The 18,521-nt window shown below is 40.0% G+C and overlaps 1 protein-coding gene across 4 annotated transcripts in view; it reads right to left on the bottom strand.

Annotated features, from left to right (window-relative positions):
* Arl15 (ADP ribosylation factor like GTPase 15) overlaps positions 1 to 18,521 on the bottom strand; it is a 368,038-nt gene that overhangs the window by 256,284 nt on the left and 93,233 nt on the right. The window contains exon 2 of one of the 4 annotated variants that reach the window (XM_055603619.1): positions 6,625 to 6,767. The exons of 2 other annotated variants lie outside the window; for them this stretch is intronic. In XM_055603619.1, coding sequence (XP_055459594.1) covers positions 6,625 to 6,672 — 48 coding nt within the window. In that variant the 5' untranslated portion in view covers positions 6,673 to 6,767. Of the gene's footprint in view, positions 1 to 6,624; positions 6,768 to 17,848; positions 17,900 to 18,521 lie in introns of those variants that run through there. One more of the 4 variants, XM_055603620.1, reaches the window with a different exon arrangement.

The following is an 18,521-nucleotide window of genomic DNA, read 5'->3' as shown; positions in this document are numbered from 1 at the left end:
TATATATATATATATATATATATATATATATATATATATATATATATCACCTAATATGTCTTTAAAGGGGAATCACTGACATCTTCCCTAAATTATTTCAACAGTTCAACAGCTCACTGGCTTTTCCATTTCCTTGGCATTTTATTGTCTTCCAGTCTAAACCTAAAGACACATAAGGTCAACTTTATGGGCAAATTATCTTGTGCTGATCAAAATCCATCCCTCCTCTAAGCTGCCTTCTCCTAAGTCTCCCCAACAAAACTGCACAGGCAGTCCTCTTTGGCACCAAGTTTCTCCTTGCTGATAGATGGTCACATAAAAGCATAAATCTTGCTGCTTGTTATTCTTCCCAGCAGAGAGTAAGAACGAATACCAGAAGAAGGAAGAGAGGGATGGAACGGAAAAGGAGGAAAAGCAAAGAGTCAACAATAGAAAACAGTGATGGAATCAATGAAGTTGAATGGTTCTTCAAAGAGATTAACACAACTGAGAGATTTACACCCAGAAGGTCTATGGAGAGGGTGGGGGATTCCAATTATCAGTCAGAAATTAAAGCAATGAATCACTGTTTATTCTACAGGTGGGAAGGATTAGAGTACTATAAATAACTATATTTAAAAACAACAAACAAAATGAACAAATTTCTAGAAATAGGAAACAACCAAGACTCACTTATGAAGACACAGAGATTCTGTATTAGACTACAGTTAGTAAAATAATTGTAAAAGTAATCAAAATCTCCTAATAAAATTAATCTTCACTAGAAAAGTCTACCCAAACATTTAAGACTAATACTTCTGAAAGTTTCTCAAGTAACTGATGAAGACAGAATATTCCAAATTTTTTTATATAATCAGTGTCACATTGATACCAAAATGAGGCAAAAGCATAAGAAAAATAAATGTAATGTATCTATTATGAACACAGATACAAGTACTCAAATATACTAGCAAAGCAAATTGAGTAACATATAAAACCTATCTATTTCTCTACCTATATGTCTCTATATCTCTCTCTATCAAGTGGAATTTACATCTGGAATGCCAGGCTGACTCATTTTATTAAAATGTATTGATATACCACACAGTAATAGAATAAAGAACAAAAACCACATCACCACTCAATAGTGTAAAATTTAGTAACATTTAATAATTTAAAAAATACTCAACAAACATGGAAGGAATCTATATCAACATAAAAGCCACATTAAAACATAAAGATCATACTCAAGTGGTGAAAGACCAAAAACTTCTAAGATGAGCAGAGAAAAAGTACATGCTTCCTCACTTCTATTCAGCATATCACTAGAAATTATAACCAGAGAAATTAGCTTTAAAAACAACAACAACAACAACAAAAGCCCCAGAGGAACCCAGATTAAAAAGGAAGAAGTAAAATTACCTGTTTGTGAATGATATCTTAAATGTGGGAGACCCTTCAGATTAGAATGAAATTCTACACAGCCAACAATGAAAGCCAGCTGCACATCTCTACCCTGCCAAAGACAATCTTAAAAATCTCAAAAACCACTCCAATTCTAGTAGCCCAAAAGGGATAAAATGGATAACTGATTAAAAAAAGAATTGAAAGACTTATAAAGTGAAAAATACAAAGCATCAGTGAGTGAAATTAAAGAAGATATAAGTAAAGATATTTCATATGCACCGATGACCTGTCACAAAGCATTCGACAGGGTCAGTGCACATACAATTTCTCATGATGTTTTTGTGGTATAAACTCAAATGGACTCTCAAGAGACCATACAGACAAAATAGAATGAAAGGGGGAAGATTTTACTTCTGGACTTCTAAACAAAAATAGTCAAGTACTGTCAATGAGACAGATCTCAACAAATGGATAGAGCTAGACCTTGACATGAAAGACCAAACACTTTTAGACAAGGACATCAAGACTATTCAATAAATACAAGACAGTGTTTTTTAAACAAAACTGCGTTTCTACCTGGAAAAAAAAAATGCACCCACCCTCATTTTACACCACAATGACAAGCTAACTTTCTAAATTGGGCCGGAGTCCTAAAGGTAAAACCTAAATCTATGTAATTCAGAAGAAAATACAGATTCAATTTCATGATATTGCGTTTAGCAATTATTTCTTAGACATGATACCAAACATGAGGCAAACAAAAGATGTGGACATTCTGAACGCAGAAAATTTAACAGTAGGAAAAGGTGACGTGTGTATCTTGATTGTCAATCTGACAGATGAACCTGGAGAAAAATCACTGGACATTCGTGGGAACTCTTCTAGATTAGGTTAGCTGAGATGGAAAGTGGCACCTCAGATGGGCTGGGGTGGCCTAATGAATGAGAGAGACAGTGAGCTGAACACCAGCATTCATCTCTCAGCCTCCTGACTATCCACGCAGGCGAGCAGGCACCTTACACCCATGTTGCTGTGAGGGACTGTGGAGGCCCGGCACCCTGAGCGAACCCATCCTTTCTTAAACTGCTTCTGGTGCACCCATGCGCCAAACAACTAACACATCACAGAATGGGGAGAGGGGGGACATTTCAAAACCTCACCTGACAGAGATAAATATCCAGGACATTGCAAAGAATCCCTAAACCTCAACAACAAAATCCACACAATGTTGCGGCTGTATGTGTTGTGGTGTGCGTGTGCATGTATGTTATCCACGCATGCTTAGGTGAGCAACGTGTCTTCACCAACTGCTTCTTCACCTTCTTTGTTGAGGCAGTCCCTCACTTAACCTGAGCTTTCTATTTTGGCTATCTTGGCTGGTCAGTGAGGCCCAGAGATCCCCCCATCTCGGCCTAGCCCCCCCTCTGTGCTGAAGTTATAGATATAGCTTACTACCCCCAGCTTTAAAATGGGTGCCAGTAATTAGAACTCAGGTCCCGATGCTTGCATGGTAAGCACCTCATCCACTGAGCCATCTACCCCCAGCCCCAGCAATGCCGCTTTCAAAAAATGAAAATAATTCTAATTATGATAACACAGAAAGGATAAAATACACAGTATTTAACTAAACGAGGGACCTAAGAGACATTCAAACACTGAACAGACATTTCTCCAAAAAAAGATACACAAAAGGCTTACAATTACATGGAAAGGTGTTTACCACAGTCCCCTCATAAAGGCCACCTTTCTTAATACTAGCATTTTGATCTTTGGGCTCCACTTTATGAATTATATGGGTGTACACACAAAAGCAGGGTTGTAGGAGTTGAGCATACAGTACTGCGAGATCAGGGAAAACAGCAGAGTAGTTTCTTAAAAAAAAAAAAAAACTGAAAAGAGATTGCTATATGAACCAGTATGAAACCTCTAAGTCTATCTCACTGCAGCCTTGTCAGCAAGGCTGAAACATGGAAGGAAGCAATGCTGTGTCTGCGAATATCTGAAAAAAATTAACCAAATTGCAGGCTATGCATACAATACAGTATTATTTAGTCTTAAAAAAAAAAAACTCTCAAATACATTACAATCTGGATCAATCCTAAGATCATAACACTCTGTGGGAAAAAAAAAAAACAATTTCAAAAACACAAAAGCTACCATTCTGCTTATAGTTTATTTGAATGCAGGAGAAATCACAGAGCCAAACTGAGACAAGAATAGACACCTTACTGAGTGTCTGTTGTAGACTTTCAGTGCTACAAGATGGGATGTCATACAGTTGGATGATGGCAATGGCTGCACGTCATTACAAATCAATTTAAAGCCGTTGAAATACACTTTAAAAATGGTACACTTTATGCTCTGCGTATTTTACCACAATTTTTTAAATTATGGGGGGAAAAAACTTCACAGTTTAATCCCAAATGCATTCCTCCTCATTCACCTCCTTGAAGTTAACCTCTCTCTCTCTCTCTCTCTCTCTCTCTCTCTCTCTCTCTCATTGCTAAAGCCAGTGACTGGGATAATCCTTGGCACCCCTTCTCTTTTCCCTCAAACCACATTTCCAATCCATCAGGAAATTCTGTCAACAACAGCTTCAAAACAGACCCAGAATCCAACTTCTTCTCACCACCTCTACCCTTACCACTCTTGTCCAACCCGCTATCATCTGTTGCTTGACGGCTGCAAGAGCTTTCAACTGGCCTTCCAGTTTCCCCTCTGACCTCCTATAGTCTATTTACAACACAGTAGCCAGCATGAGCTTGTTAAAACACGCTGGTCACTTCTCATCGAAACTCCTCCAAGCCCTCCACGTCTATCTCGCTCACGGTAAAAACCAACGCCCTTCTGAGAGACAGCAAGGTCCTCTAAAATCCTTCCTCCTCTCACCACCCATTACTTTACAGGGACTCAAACACCATCTCTCCAAAGGATAGTACTTTGGCTTGCTGAGTAGTTGGAACTAAAGGACACCAAAGACCTTAAAAGCGTCAAGACGAAGGTCTCTCTCATCTTCTCTCTATACTTCTTTCTCATCATTGAGAGTCATGCAAGCCAGGGTTCCTCTTTCACAAAGTGATGACAGAAATTAGAGCTCTTTACCAAAGCAAGTTATAAAAACTAAAGACATCATCCTATCCCTCCATCTAGCCTTTCTATTCAGAGCAATTGATGAAATTCTATGTTCCAGACATATGTTTCAAGAATGGGCACTTATCTTTTTAAAATCACATTCTATAAACTTGGCACATCCTAGACATTTATTGGGCTTCTACCAAGTCCGCACCCCTCTAAAGTTTATACAAATGACAAAGGGCAGGACAAGTAGGCTGAGCCTCAAAGTTCAGCCTTCATAAGTCAGGCACAAGAGGAGAAACCAGCCAGTGTGCAGGGTAAAAACCAAAAAGACAACCTCATAAAGGTCAAAGGAGAAAGGAAGTGACCAACAGAGACGAGCTCCGGGGTAAGAGAAAATTAAAACAGAGAGAGTACTCTGTCTCAGGAAATGGAGGAAAACAGATCTTTATAGGAATACCTTACTACATTTAATTTGGTTAGTTAGTTTATTCATTTGTTTATTTGTGTGTGTGTGTGTGTGCATCGTGTGTGAGAGAGAAAGGGGGTGTCACAGAGACAGGTTTGTATGTGTGTATGTGTAACGGTATGAAAGGCGTGTGATGTGCAGTATGTGGTGTGTGTGTGTGTGTGTGTGTGTGTGTGTGTGTGTGTGTGTGTGTGTGTGTAAAATGTCTGGGCAGAGGGTTAGCCATTGCATACATGTAGAAGTCAGGGGACAACTTTCAGAAACTGGTTCCTTCCTTGGACCATGAATTCTTGGGTTTGAACCCAGGCCACTGGCTTTCAGAGCAAGCACCTTTACCAGCAGAGCCATCTCATCAGCTCAGCAAAGTTAATGCAGTGATAGAGGAAATGTATTTAATGCCAATAATACTTTTGTCACTTAACTTTCCCACTACTTTCATTACCATGGCTTTCCAATATGTGTGTGTATGAGTTCCATAACCCATGTCTAGCTTCTATCTCTCTCTAGAGAACAAATTAAAGTGGAATATAACTCCCCCCATACATCTAGATCTACATACCCCTTCGTTGCTCTGACAAAAACCAAAACTCAGTATCAGTCTCACCATAGACAACAAACACTCCTTGCTTCTTCTTGTGTTTCCTCTGCTTGAATAAGTACATCACAACCATCCTATTATCTAACCCACAAATCTCTGAGCATGGCAGCACTCAAGAGTTGGATGCAGGAGGGTCAGAAGCTCAAGGTCACTTTGAAGACATGGCAAGTGGTTAACAGGTCAGTATGGATTACATGAGAGCTTCTCATAATCAAGCAACTCAAAGCAAAAACACTGAAGACTGCAAATCTTGTAACACCCTCATCTGCTCTGTCTCCTTTCATCCATGATAGACATGTCTTAAGCACCCTTCTTGTTAGATAGTTCTTTAGAATTTACATGTCATCATTTTATAATAAAATATTCATTCTTTTTGTCAGAACATGAAATTATACCGATATATATTATATCTAGATAAGTAGGTACCTAGTAAGTATTTGATCATTTAAAGTAGCTTAAATGGATCTGTATCAATTATCCAGACTTATGTTTATGAAACTAATTTGTTTTTCTTTAGTAAACAAGACTGTATTTAAAAAAAAAAACTGAATAATTTGGAGATGGAGTATCCTGAAGGATAACAACTTTAAATACAAAAATCCCCAAATGAGAATTTCCACTTCAATTAGGTATCCTCTGGGAGACTAAGGTAAATACTGTGGAAACCTGGTCACCACGTTGGAATTATTCCAGCTCTGACTCTCTATGGCCAGTTCTTGACTAGTCAGCCTTGTCTTCCTCTTCCTAACTTATTTTATATTGTCCAAAATGTATAACTCCAAAAGAAGAACATTGGCATTGCTAAGGCAGATAAAATACGTGACATATAATATCTTTTCCTTTCAGAGGCACAGACCCAGTGAGACATTCATGTTGAGCAAGAAGAGATAAGCCATTGCTGGATTAACACAAACAGGGACAAGAGATGATGCAGGCTCCTTCCTCGTTGCTCCTTCATTTTTATGAAACCCAGCAACACAGTCTTGACCTTGATAACCTCCATAGCACCTTGCCAGCAGAAGGCAGAAAAAGGTCTCAGAAGAATTTTGGCCCCAAAACATTTTTGAATCAAGTTAGAGAAAGTTATGAAACTCACAGTTGTCATCCTTGACTTGCGTCCAGAATCACAATTCAAATGAAGCATGGAGTCTAAATGGTTGATGGTTTTCAGCTGGGTGTACTTTCCAGCCACCAAAATGAAAAATCTCTCTAATTTCACCCTAATAAAAAAAATGTGACCTGGCAAAAAAAAAATAAATAAATAAATACCTTTGTGATATAATGATGGGACAGAGAAGTAACACAAAATGCAGAGTCCTCATATAGGTTTGTATTTTTAACAGTGATTTTTACACTTTTAAAAACTGTTTAGAAGGCTGAATATTAACATAATTGGCATCAGCATACCTGATAAAATACACAAAATAAACCATCTCTGTCCCACCTCATACAACAGCTTGACCTCAGCTATGTGGACTTCCCAAAAAGTACAGATGAAGGCTTTTACCCATTCTTCCTAGAATTTGAAAGGGCTGCCCTAAGAGGGCTGCCTTGAGTGTCCCACAAAATACATGGTGTCCCCTGTATTTTCATTTCCCTACTGGTAAATGAAAATGACATGAATATATCACTTGAGATACTAGGAGTGTGTGTGTGTGTGTGTGTGTGTGTGTGTGTGTGTGTGTGTATGAGAGACAGAATCTACCTTTCTTTTGTCCAAAAGGCAGCATCATTACCATTTCTCAAGGCCCAGTGTCTAACTCCTGTCCATGACAGACTCAAACCACATTCTGTACTTCCATAATGTTTAGTGCACACTGCTACTGTAGTGCCTACATTATGTCAGTGCCAAAATGTTGTACAATGTCTCCCCTCAACTCAAAAGCCTTCTTTACTCAGAATGACTGTGATAGAGATAAATCAATATATGAAATTATTCATGGTTGGTCTCAAGCAAACTGAATAGATCAGTTAAATACAAACCAAAAAATAGCATATGTAAGGTCCCAAGTTTAATTCCAGTACTAAAAGAGAAGGGAAGCGTGTAAGAAAGGCATTATATAAGCACAAGCATGCAATTCCAGCACTGGGGAAGTAGAGACAAAAGAGCCAAGAGTTCAAGGTCATCCTCAACTACGTGGCCAGTTCCAGGATAATCTGGACTCTATGATAACCAAACCTAGCTACACCCTCTTCTAGCCTCATTTGGGGGAGGTAAATGTTCTAGTCAACTATTTCTATTCTAATACATAATTCACACGGGTGTTTCAAAAAAAATTTCAGGTCTTCAACTTTGAAAATTAAATAAAAAGGGATCATCAAAACTTATAATTATTAAAATAAAAATTAATACAACACACAAAATAGTCTTTGAGAGCAAAACTAAAAATCATCACTTGTCCAAATCTTCAGTGTGAATGTCGGGGGGGGGATCTGTTTGAAATATTTGATTATCAGTACACACCTCTTCATCTAAGAAAAACCATCTATATCACTGGGGTGGTCCTCTTAAAAACGCAAGCTACAAAATACCGTGTTTAGATAACGAACTATGAAAAAAAAAAAAAGAACCCAACTTTTATTCATTAAGAATTTCAACAGCTATGGCTTAGCAGCTAAGAATGTTTGATTTATAACAAACCGTCCTTTTACGTTAAAAAACAAAAACCAGCAAGTTCTATGGGATCTTTTTTGGAATGAAGCTTCCTTAGTGGGCAAGAGAATGTGGGCCGGAGCTACGGTGAGAGTACAAGCAAATCCTAGAAACCTGAGGGCCTCATCACCAACTCATAACTCACTTGCTAAGCCACCTCTACCAAACAACCTAAGTCCTTTGAACTTCACCTCATCTCAATAATCGGAATAAGACTATAGTTACTATAAAAATTAAATTATTCATTTTTAATGTAACATGCTTGTAATAGTTTGTACCAGTTGTTATGTTGTGCAGGCAATTCAACTGGCCTTCCCTTAGGGAACTTTAGGGTCCTGACAACGTCCTATGTCAGTACATGTGTCCTATGACATCAACTGGGTCAGTTGATAATGACTGTTCATAATGACCTGTCGCCCCCTCCCCCGACCATGTCTGTCCCTTTCCCTGTCTCTGTCTGTCTCTCTCTCCATCTCCATCCAATACACCTCACTGGATTTAAGACTGGTTGTGTGCATGGCATTTTTATATAAATACTAACACCAGTAACTAGCGCTGTTCATTATTGCCATTTTGATTATACCATGCCACTGACTACACTCTGTTCGTGGTAAGAGACAAATAGAAAACAAACTTCTAGTTGTTAATTCACGATTCTGGAATTGACCTAACTGACGCTACTTCATTTCTCTATATATGAACCTGCTTACACTGCTACTGCAGACTAGAAATTAGAGATTATGAAACAAGATACTTAATTGAAATGTGAAGAAACAGGTTCACGCTGTTATGTTATTTTGTGATTTACTTAAACTTCTTCAAATGGGGAATGGGTAAAGAAATAGTCATTACAATGACTGGCCCTACTGTATTTTAAGTATTATGAATTTCAACTGTGGAGACTGAGTTGGTGAATACATACTGATCCCCAAGCTGTAGAAACACCTGTTCCAGGTGGAGGTCTAAATTTCTGCAGGAAGCAGACACGCTCCCTTTCAGCTTTCCCTGACATTTAAGTGCTTTCTTTTCTCTAGTGGAGTTATTCACTCTCTGTTGTTTTCTTTCAGTTAAAGCACGTTAGACTGAAATGTAGTAGCACAGTCCAAGCTGTCTGAACATCTTTCGGCAGCGAGAACAAAACGTTATTTTGAGGCAGAGCCTAATGACCCTGGGAGAAGCAGGGAGTTCTGAGATTATGAAGCTGCTCCTTCAATACCCCCACCCGCTACATGTTACATTTTCCTTTACTGCTCAAATTAAGAATGTTTTAGGTCACAGCACACTTACATGATCTAATGGCCTTTTTTTTTTTTCCATTTATTTAAAAAAAAAACTTGGCAGATTTTAAGTGCGTAATTCATTGTGATTGTACAAAGGAGCACACTGTACTCAGCTCTGTCTAAGCTAAAATACACATGAGTCCTCTCTTATCTGTAAACAGTAAGTTCTAAAACTCCCAGTAGATGCCTGCACCGTGAGTAGCCGTGAGCCCCACATGCTCTATGGCCCCTCTTTCTTCCAGACACATACTAATAATAAAGTCTAATCTATACAGGAGACACAGAAAAGGCTCTAACAATAGCATCAGAAAAACAGAACAATTACAACAATACACTATAATAAAGTGGCAGCTTCATACCACTAAGTACAACAGGGCTACCTGAGCCCAAGCATTACATCATTAGACCGATTGTTCTGATAGCCTAGTGGCTTCAAAGTGGCCAACAGGTGGGTGCCTTACATAGTACCAATTCCCCTCAACCAAATAATGACTCACATCCTGAGAGAGACAAAGCAGGATGGCACAGGTTTTCATAACAACTTCTCAGAATGGCATGCAGTTTAATATCTATGCAATACCTATGTTTATTTCAGCAATCCCCATTCACTATTTTCAAATGCCCTTGAAAACAAGTAACTGGAAGCACAGAAATAAAAGTGTAGTCAATGGGAAATAGTATATATAGAGAAAAAAAAAGAGAACCCTTTAATTCATTGTTGTAAAATTTAAATATTTAAAATGTGTCAGAGTAAGGAGACATTTTCATAATTCACTTTCAAAAGAAATCTTTGGCAGCGAGAACTCAAACTATTCTCAGGTCAAAGACTAAGCTACCTCAAAGAACACTTTTTTATTATATTTTCGAACAAAGTATACAAGAATCAAATGCTGAAACTTTACAGTTTGAATTATAAAGGAGGCCAGGCCGTGGTAGCCCCCGCCTTTAATCTGAGCACTCGGGAGACAGAGGCAGGCCTATGAGTTCTCTGTGAGTTAGGCCTCGCCTACAAAGCAAGTACAGGACAGTCAGCGGCACACAGAGAAACCCTATCTCGAAAAACTGAAAAATAAATAAATAAATAAATAAATAAATAAATAAATAAATAAATAAATAAATAGATAAATAAATAGATAAATAATAATAATAATAATAATAAAAGAATTAGAAAGGAAAAGCAGCTAAAGAGCTTTAAAATGGTGACAAAGTTCCATTGTGACTAGATAAATGATAAAAATGTGGCTGCTAAGTACAGTGCTGGACCCTTTTTTTGCAATAAATGATTATCTCTAAAAGAGGTTCAGTTTTATTTTAATGCCCTTTTTTAATTATGAAGGAAAGGACAAAAAATTATAAAAGATCAAGTCCAGTTCTCCTTCCCTCCTGCTCCCCAACAAGTCAGACCCTAGTATGTACCTCAAAAAGTGACCAGGGAAACAAAAAGCAAAACCTAAGGGCAGGTCATTCAAAGAGGCCTCCTGCTCTCTGTGTGCTGGCGTGCTTCAGGCAGTTCATACCATCCTTCCTTTGCCTCATTTTAAAAAATCCAGTGTGAAAAATGTGCTGACAGACGCTTTGGGAATTGCAAGCATGAGAGAAAAGGGAAAGGGGAGGAAATGCTAGTCAGGCAGTTCATTGAAGAAAGCAGCATGAACTTGTCTGGGTGTTCTCCAGGTAATGAGAAACATCTCACGAATGCCAAGGAAAGTACGTTAAATGACTGTTCTTTTAACACGCCTTTTGGGTACATGTCTTAGGGCTGGTGTCACAGAAAAGCAGGAGGGGCTGCCCCTATTTCATGATCACACTAGCTCTGAACATAATTAAAACTAATCCTTTTACCTGCCTACATTTCTTACAAGCAATCTGTCTAGTGCATACATTAAAAAGGTCTGGATGTTTTGCACCAACAAGATTCAATCAGTACCTTGACATTGGTGGGGGCAGAGAGGGGGAACGCAAGTCCAAACAGCATCAGCTCATTCACTCATTTAAAACACTCAGCAATTTTAAAAGGCTTAGAAAACACAGAGCATAATGGTGTATCAAAAAGTGACAAGCCTTCATCAGACACACAACAGCCAAATTTGCTTACCTGGAGCTTTGAGAGGCAGCCAAGACATGAGAACCCCACAGAAGGAAAGCTTATGCCATAACTTGCATTAAGAACAGGGTGTAGAAACAAGTATTTGCAAACCAACCGAGGTACTCCGTATTATACAGGAAGGGGGGAAAAACCATCCCTCAGAGCTAGTTGATACAATTATAACCCAGCTCCGAAAGGATTACCTGTAACTTGTCCAAGGGTTTAAAACAGAGGTCACTGTCCCACTAACCTGGCATTCACAAGACACTGAAAACCTGGACTGAGATGCCAGAGAAAATACATCGTACCCTGGCTCATCTGTTGGTGACAAATTATTTTTTGGATTTTGTTTTTTTGTTTTTGCTTTTGTTTTTCGAGGCAGGTTTTTTTTTTTTTTTTTTTTTTTTTTTTTTTTTTTTTTTTTTTTTTTTCTGTGTAGCCCTGGCTGTCCAAGACTCCTTTGTAGACCAGGCTGGCCTCGAACTCAGAGATCTGCCTGCCTCTGCCTCCTAAGTGCTGGGATTAGAGGTGTGCATCACCATGTCCCTCAACAATTGTTTTCTTATACAGCCTCATTTATTTCAGACAGAACAAAACAGTAACTCAATAAATTAAACCATACTTCTTCAATGACTATAAACACCAGGTTGTTTTTGGTTTTTTGTTGTTGTTGTTGTTTTTGTTTTTGTTTTTGCACATAAAGGGTTTATTTTGAATTTTTTAAGGAGGGATAGAGTTACATCATAATTATAAAAATTACTTACAGAATTAACAGAGTTGTACTGCGTATAAGTCTAAATGCAGAGAACAGGAAACTGTCTACACGTTGTATAAAATAAAATTAAAAATGAATTCAAGCTCAAAAAATGAGGTCGTTTATCTAGTTTTAAATGTGAACACGAAGACCTCTGAACTCTACTCAATCATTCGAACTGCACCAATGATGGAGAATACAGAGAGCGCAGCATTCCCAAGGAACACAGACATTTCAACCATAATTATTGTCTTGAGAAACACCGGGTTTTATTTAGATGTCACCAACATTAACAAGAAGGGGCCTATCCTCCCATGCAATCACATTCGTTTTCACTAGATTCTCAAATTTCAGTGGGGCAACTTGGTGGAGGCATCACCTACAGCATTTATGTGTTTTGGTGTCTCATGTGACGCTTGCTAACTAGCTCAACAGCACAGCTTGGTTCACTCTCAGCTCACGTGTGTCTGAGAAGGCTTGCCACAGGGAAGAACCAGGTATCACTCTCCAAGGCCTCTGCCCTGACTCCATCCATTATTCTGAATTGGTTTCACAGACGTGGGCTTTCCAGCCTCCCTAGTTCATTCACTTCACCAATGCTCCACCCATCATCACACTGGCATGCTTTAGGAGACTGCCAGGGACTCTGCCTACTCAGTGAGGCTTCAGAACCACCTGCTGGCCACATGCTTGCACATCCTTGTAAAATTCTAGTCTCAGCAATAGGCCAGGCTAGGTAGATACACTCACGAGCCATCTCGGTCTTAAAGTCTGCTCACCCTAACCTCTGACTGGGTGCCTCAGCCTCCAGCAGTTCTCCAGTTGTAACTGATTACCCTGGCCTGTCTTCCACAAGAACTCTGGCTGGCCAGCGAATACACCTTATTCCTCAGGTTTACCCTGCACAGCTTGTTGGCTACACATTCCTACCACTTCGTACTGAATGTGGAACTCAACACAATGTCTCCCAGTGAGCAAATGCCTCCTGGTCAGCAGGACCCTTCTGCAGCGGCCCTGCTATCTGCTGTTATTGTACTGAACAACCTTCCCTGTGGTGTTTTAATAAACATAGTAGGCTAAATATTTCTCTAGAAGGTGGCCTCAAATTACATAAATTTCCTCCCTGATCTCCTGACTTCAGTAACTCAGCCTCCTTGGAAAACTTCAAGGCAGACATGTTAAACCACATGTGAGCAAAGGCAGCAGTCAAGAAGTTTAAGAGAATAAGAGGTTGTTGTTTTGTTTTGTTTTTTCCTTAGAGCACAAAACATGGGTATTTTTAAAGTCATAGAAATGAACTTTGTTGTTTTTTTTTGACCTGAGTTTAATGATTCTTGATCCCTTACGAGCTTTAATGTTTAACTTGGTTTTAGGCAGGAACACTTAAAAAAAGATGTTCCCAAACCACAGAAGAGTCAACCAACAAATGTGTGTGTGAGAGAGAAACACAGAGAGAGAGAGAGAATCCTCTTTTCTGAAACCTGCAACTATGTCATGTATGGGGATGAGAGAGGTGACAATCAGATGACTTCAAAAAGATTGTCCAGGGTTAATCCATGAGCCCCATGCAATCATTGTCTTTAAACAGGAAAGAGGGAAGCAGAGAAGCCAGAACCAAAATGATGGCACCATGAAAATGACAGCCATGGCTGGTTTTCGGATGAAAAGCAACTAACAGTCAAGTGATTCAGACAGGCTCTAGAGCAGTGGCTCTCAACCTTCCTAATGCTGCAACGACCCTTAGCTTCATTTTTAACGTTCAGACTAATACTCAAAATATCACCTTTCATGGGTGAAGTCAACAACAATAAAGGTCTTAACAATCAACAACAAAAAATTAACATATTTCTAATTTAAGACCAAGATATGAGAAGTCTTAGAGAAGCTGTTGTTTTCTCCTCTGTCGATAGGTGGTCAATGGTAACTGTCCAGCCTCTACCATGGCTTCATGCGTACCCAGCCAATATCTTTCCCAAATACCTTGAAAAAAAAAACTGTAGGCTGTTTTTTCTTTGCCGCCTGGACTCACCTTATACTCCTAAATCCAGAGCAATGGGTGGTGTTCTCCCCCCACCCGCCCCGGCTTCGCTCTCCTTCTTCTCTCCCTCCTTTCCCTCCTCTTCCCTCCCCCTCTTTTCCCTCCACCCCTCCACACCACCCCAACACACAAACATACTTGTTACAAACCTCAGGACACAATTTAGCTTTTAATATCAACCACCCAGAAACAAAATTCTCCCCAATCAAGCAGAGAAGCTTAAACATATTCCAAACACCTGAGTTCTCCTCATCACATTACTGTTAGGTGCAAGGATACAGGAGCTAGCAAGAATGGGGATCTTTACAAACTTCCTTTCTCATCCATTAGCACAGATTCCTGCCTAACTCCATTTCTTTCCTAACACATAAGCAGAACACTGTAAAGATGTCCTGTTCTGATTTCCTAATGAGGGTGAAATGACAGCAAATAGCCTACGATTGACACAGCTGGCTGCATGAAAGTACAGTTTTTGCTAATCTTACACAAGCCTCCGTTTCTTAGTAATACTGAGACTGAAAATCATTTTAGTCGTTGGAACCATCAAATAGTTTGGTACACAAACGAATACTTCCAACAACTCTAATGTGGACGTGAAGTTTTCAACAGTCCCCTATGAGGATGACCCTGCATGATGCCTCCCCACCTTCACAAAGCTTTCCTGCTGCAGTGTGAAAGAGCTCACTCATTCAAAGAATGTAAACTTCCCAGAACAGGGAGGAAGCCATGCTATGATCGCAGTGACAGCCCGAGAGTACGGTTTTCTTAATGTCCACATTGGTCGTGCTGCTCTCAGCCATACAATTCACCGCTTGTTTTTACTACCATAGTTTAGAAATTCCCCAAACCTGGAAGCTGCTATCTAGACCATACTGCAAAGTTGAGTGATAAAAGACTAAATGATTTCCACTGTAAGAGAGAAAAGTCAACATCTATGTTTGTAAAACATTAACCAAACCACAAAATGTCCCACTGTGACAATTTTATTACTAACAGTGATAGAGAAAAGAAAACAAAAGCACACAGTGGACACATACCACCGTCATCTATGCCAGACTCCACTCTATCCCAGGATTCCCACGGGAGGTTTGCAGGAACTCTGGACTGCCCATGTCTTCACTTCTCTCTCTCTCAACACTTCAAAGAACCTAACCTCAAACTGTCAAGAGTGAGCAAAGGCTTTTGGTGACAGATTATCACTCGACTTGCTCACCAGAACCTGTAGTACCTACATCTGAATTTCTATCAGCCATTGACTTGGCACTGAAGCCAACTCTAGGCTGTAGCCTTCTTAGAATCCTTATAAATTACCCAAGGTCCAGTCTGCACGGTCAAAGTTGCTGATAATGGTAATAAAATTACAAATGTTGCCCCCCCATCCCTTACATTTCTGTGCAGTTTAAAACCTAAAAGTTTTCGTTAGTATTATTATTAATGGTCACAATTAAGGCACAAGTTCTTAGCACTGTCTCCATCTGGGGGCAAGCAGACATCTAGCAATTAACACTTTAAAAAAAATGCTACAACAGTGGTGCTCTCCCTGTGTGTCTCTACCCCATGGGGTCAGATGATCTTTTCACAAGGGTCGCCTAAGATCACCAGAAAACATAGATATTTACATTACGATTCATAACAGTAGCACTATTACAATTATGAAGTAGCAATGAAATTAACTTTATGGTTGGGGTCACCACAGCATAAGGAACTATTAGAGTCACAGCATTAGGAAGGTCGTGAGACACGGTGCCAGAATGAGTGTGGCCTGAACGCTTTGTTCTTCATGAAAGAACATGGGGAACAGTCACATACTAATGATTACCCTTGCTGTCAATTCCCACGTGGTCTTGACAAACCTGCTATGCACTCTGTACTCAGAGCCCTCACTCATTAAAGTCTCTGGCAAGCATGTTTGATGGATCACTGCACTTAATCTTTACACTCCCCTGGGAGGACCATATGTTAATCAAGTCCCATGTGAAGGTACCCGCTGCCAAAAGAAACTGCTTGCTTAAGATATACAACTAACAAGATCGGGGATTTGAACACAGGTCTCCATCTGCTTCCAAAATAAAGATGGCAGCGACGGTGGCAGAGATGGTGATAGTGGTTACATTATACCCACCTCAGGGAAAATCCAGAAAGCTAGTCTACAGTTTTTTTTTTTCCTTCTAGCCAAAAGAGAGAGAGAGAGAGAGTGTGTGTGTGTGTGTGTGTGTTTAGGGCCTATACCTGAATCCTAATATACCAAGGCCTCCACAGAGTACTGCGTCTTCCCTGGAGAACCAATCCATCTTACCTTGGTGAGGAAACCTCACTATTAGTGTGGACCTGGGGCCATCCTCCTTTAAACTGCAATAGTGTAGTCCCACTCAGAAAATGATGGCTGTCGTCTTGTACGGTATTAAGCCCTCAACAAGTCTTATTTGAGTGGTACCACACTTAACTGGAGGTTTGCTGTACAGAACTAAGTGGATGGAAGCCATCCAGGACCGTCTCCTCTAGGAACTTAGGGTTGAAAATGCTCTCGAAAGAATAACAAGTACAGAAGGAGTGCTAGCAAATCTCCCTATTGCTTTCCTCAGATTCAGAATCTTCTGGGGGAGGGGGAGAGGGGTAGCCTCAACTGTCTCTATCAAGGAGAACAGAGGAGTTTGTCTCCTCCCTTACCCTCCCCCAACTTCCTTGGGCCATAGTATTCCTTGGGCTTAATCTAGACCAGAGGTTTTCAACCTTGGAGGTATGACCCCCTTGTGGGGGTCAAATATCAGAGGTCCTTCATACCTGATATCTACATTATGACTCATAACAGTAAAAAATTATAGTTAGGGAGTAGCAACAAAGTAATTTTATTGTTGGGGGTCACAAGAACATGAGGAGGTGTATTAAAAGGTCACAGCATTAGGAAGGTTGAGGACCACTGCTCTAGTCTATGTTAAATTAGCAGACTTGGAAAAGTTCCAGTTAGAGTTGGAAAGTGTCACAGAGCTGTGTATTAGGCTATCTGCACTACTGAGCGCTGGACTTGTCATTGAACTTGGGGGGGTCATAACCTGTACCTCAAGTCAAGTCTCACTCATCCTCAATAAGTCAATTAAAAGAGCCAAATTAAAGGTGGAATGCAGAAAAAGGAGATTTACTCAATGCAGCCACATTGGGAAGAGGCCAAAGACATCCAACAAATCCCTCAAGTCCACGGGGTACTGAAGTGAGATCAAAGTTCAAATAGAGCACATGAAAGTCTACGCAGTCCTGGTCAAGATGGTCCCGCCCTCCACTGACCCATCATTATCATGGTTTTAGCTTCTTCTTACAAGGTGGTCTGACAAGCTGTGGGAAATGTGTGGAATCTCTTTCAGGAAGACAAGTTCCACCACCACTACCCCCTCCCCCCGACCTGGTGCCCTTTCTTCCCCCCAAGATGAGATCCCTGGGGAAAATTCCCATCTCTTTGTGAGCCATTGTTTCAATAGCCTTATAGTCAGATTGAGAAACAGTGTTCCTTTAAATACCTTCATTTCTGACAGACCAGTTGCAGGCCTAGCGGTCACAAAGCACACAATATTGAAGAGCCACTGAGACTCTGGCCCCTTGCTTTCTTTCTTGCTTTCTAGTTATCATCAGAGGTGTTCTGTCAGATTCCTCACAGGATTGGTTACTTCTGCATCTCTGTGACCAAAATATTAATAGAACTATGTGAGAATGACAAGGTCTGCTTAGGCTCATAGTTTTAGACCATATGGTACATCATAGTAGAGGAAGCATGGCATCTCATCTATGGCCAAGGGCATGTGAGACAGTGGTTTGTTTGCATGGTACACTGGCAAACCAAGAGAGACCAGAACCGGGAAGGTGTGATCCTCAAGTGACCTAATTCCACCACCCAGGCCCTACTTCCTCACGTCTCCACACACATCATGATAGCACCATAATCTAGGGACTGAACATTCAGTGCCCTGAGCTTGTGGGGCACATTCTGGATTCAAATTCAAACACCTACCTCAACATAAGCCCCAAATAATAGAGATATTAGACCATGGACAGAAGACACTGAGACTATGAACCAAAGTAACTGGCCCCCACACTTCAGGTAGATTTCCTTGCGTATTCTACCCTAGCAATGGAGAGCTAACAGAATACATACATACATACATACATACATACATACATACATACATACATACA

Source organism: Psammomys obesus, unplaced genomic scaffold, assembly GCF_907164565.1.
Source record: "Psammomys obesus unplaced genomic scaffold, mPsaObe1.curated_primary_1811, whole genome shotgun sequence".
Lineage (NCBI taxonomy): Eukaryota > Metazoa > Chordata > Mammalia > Rodentia > Muridae > Psammomys > Psammomys obesus.
The sequence above is the reverse complement of the archived record's forward strand: the minus strand, read 5'-3'. Positions and strand labels throughout refer to the sequence as shown.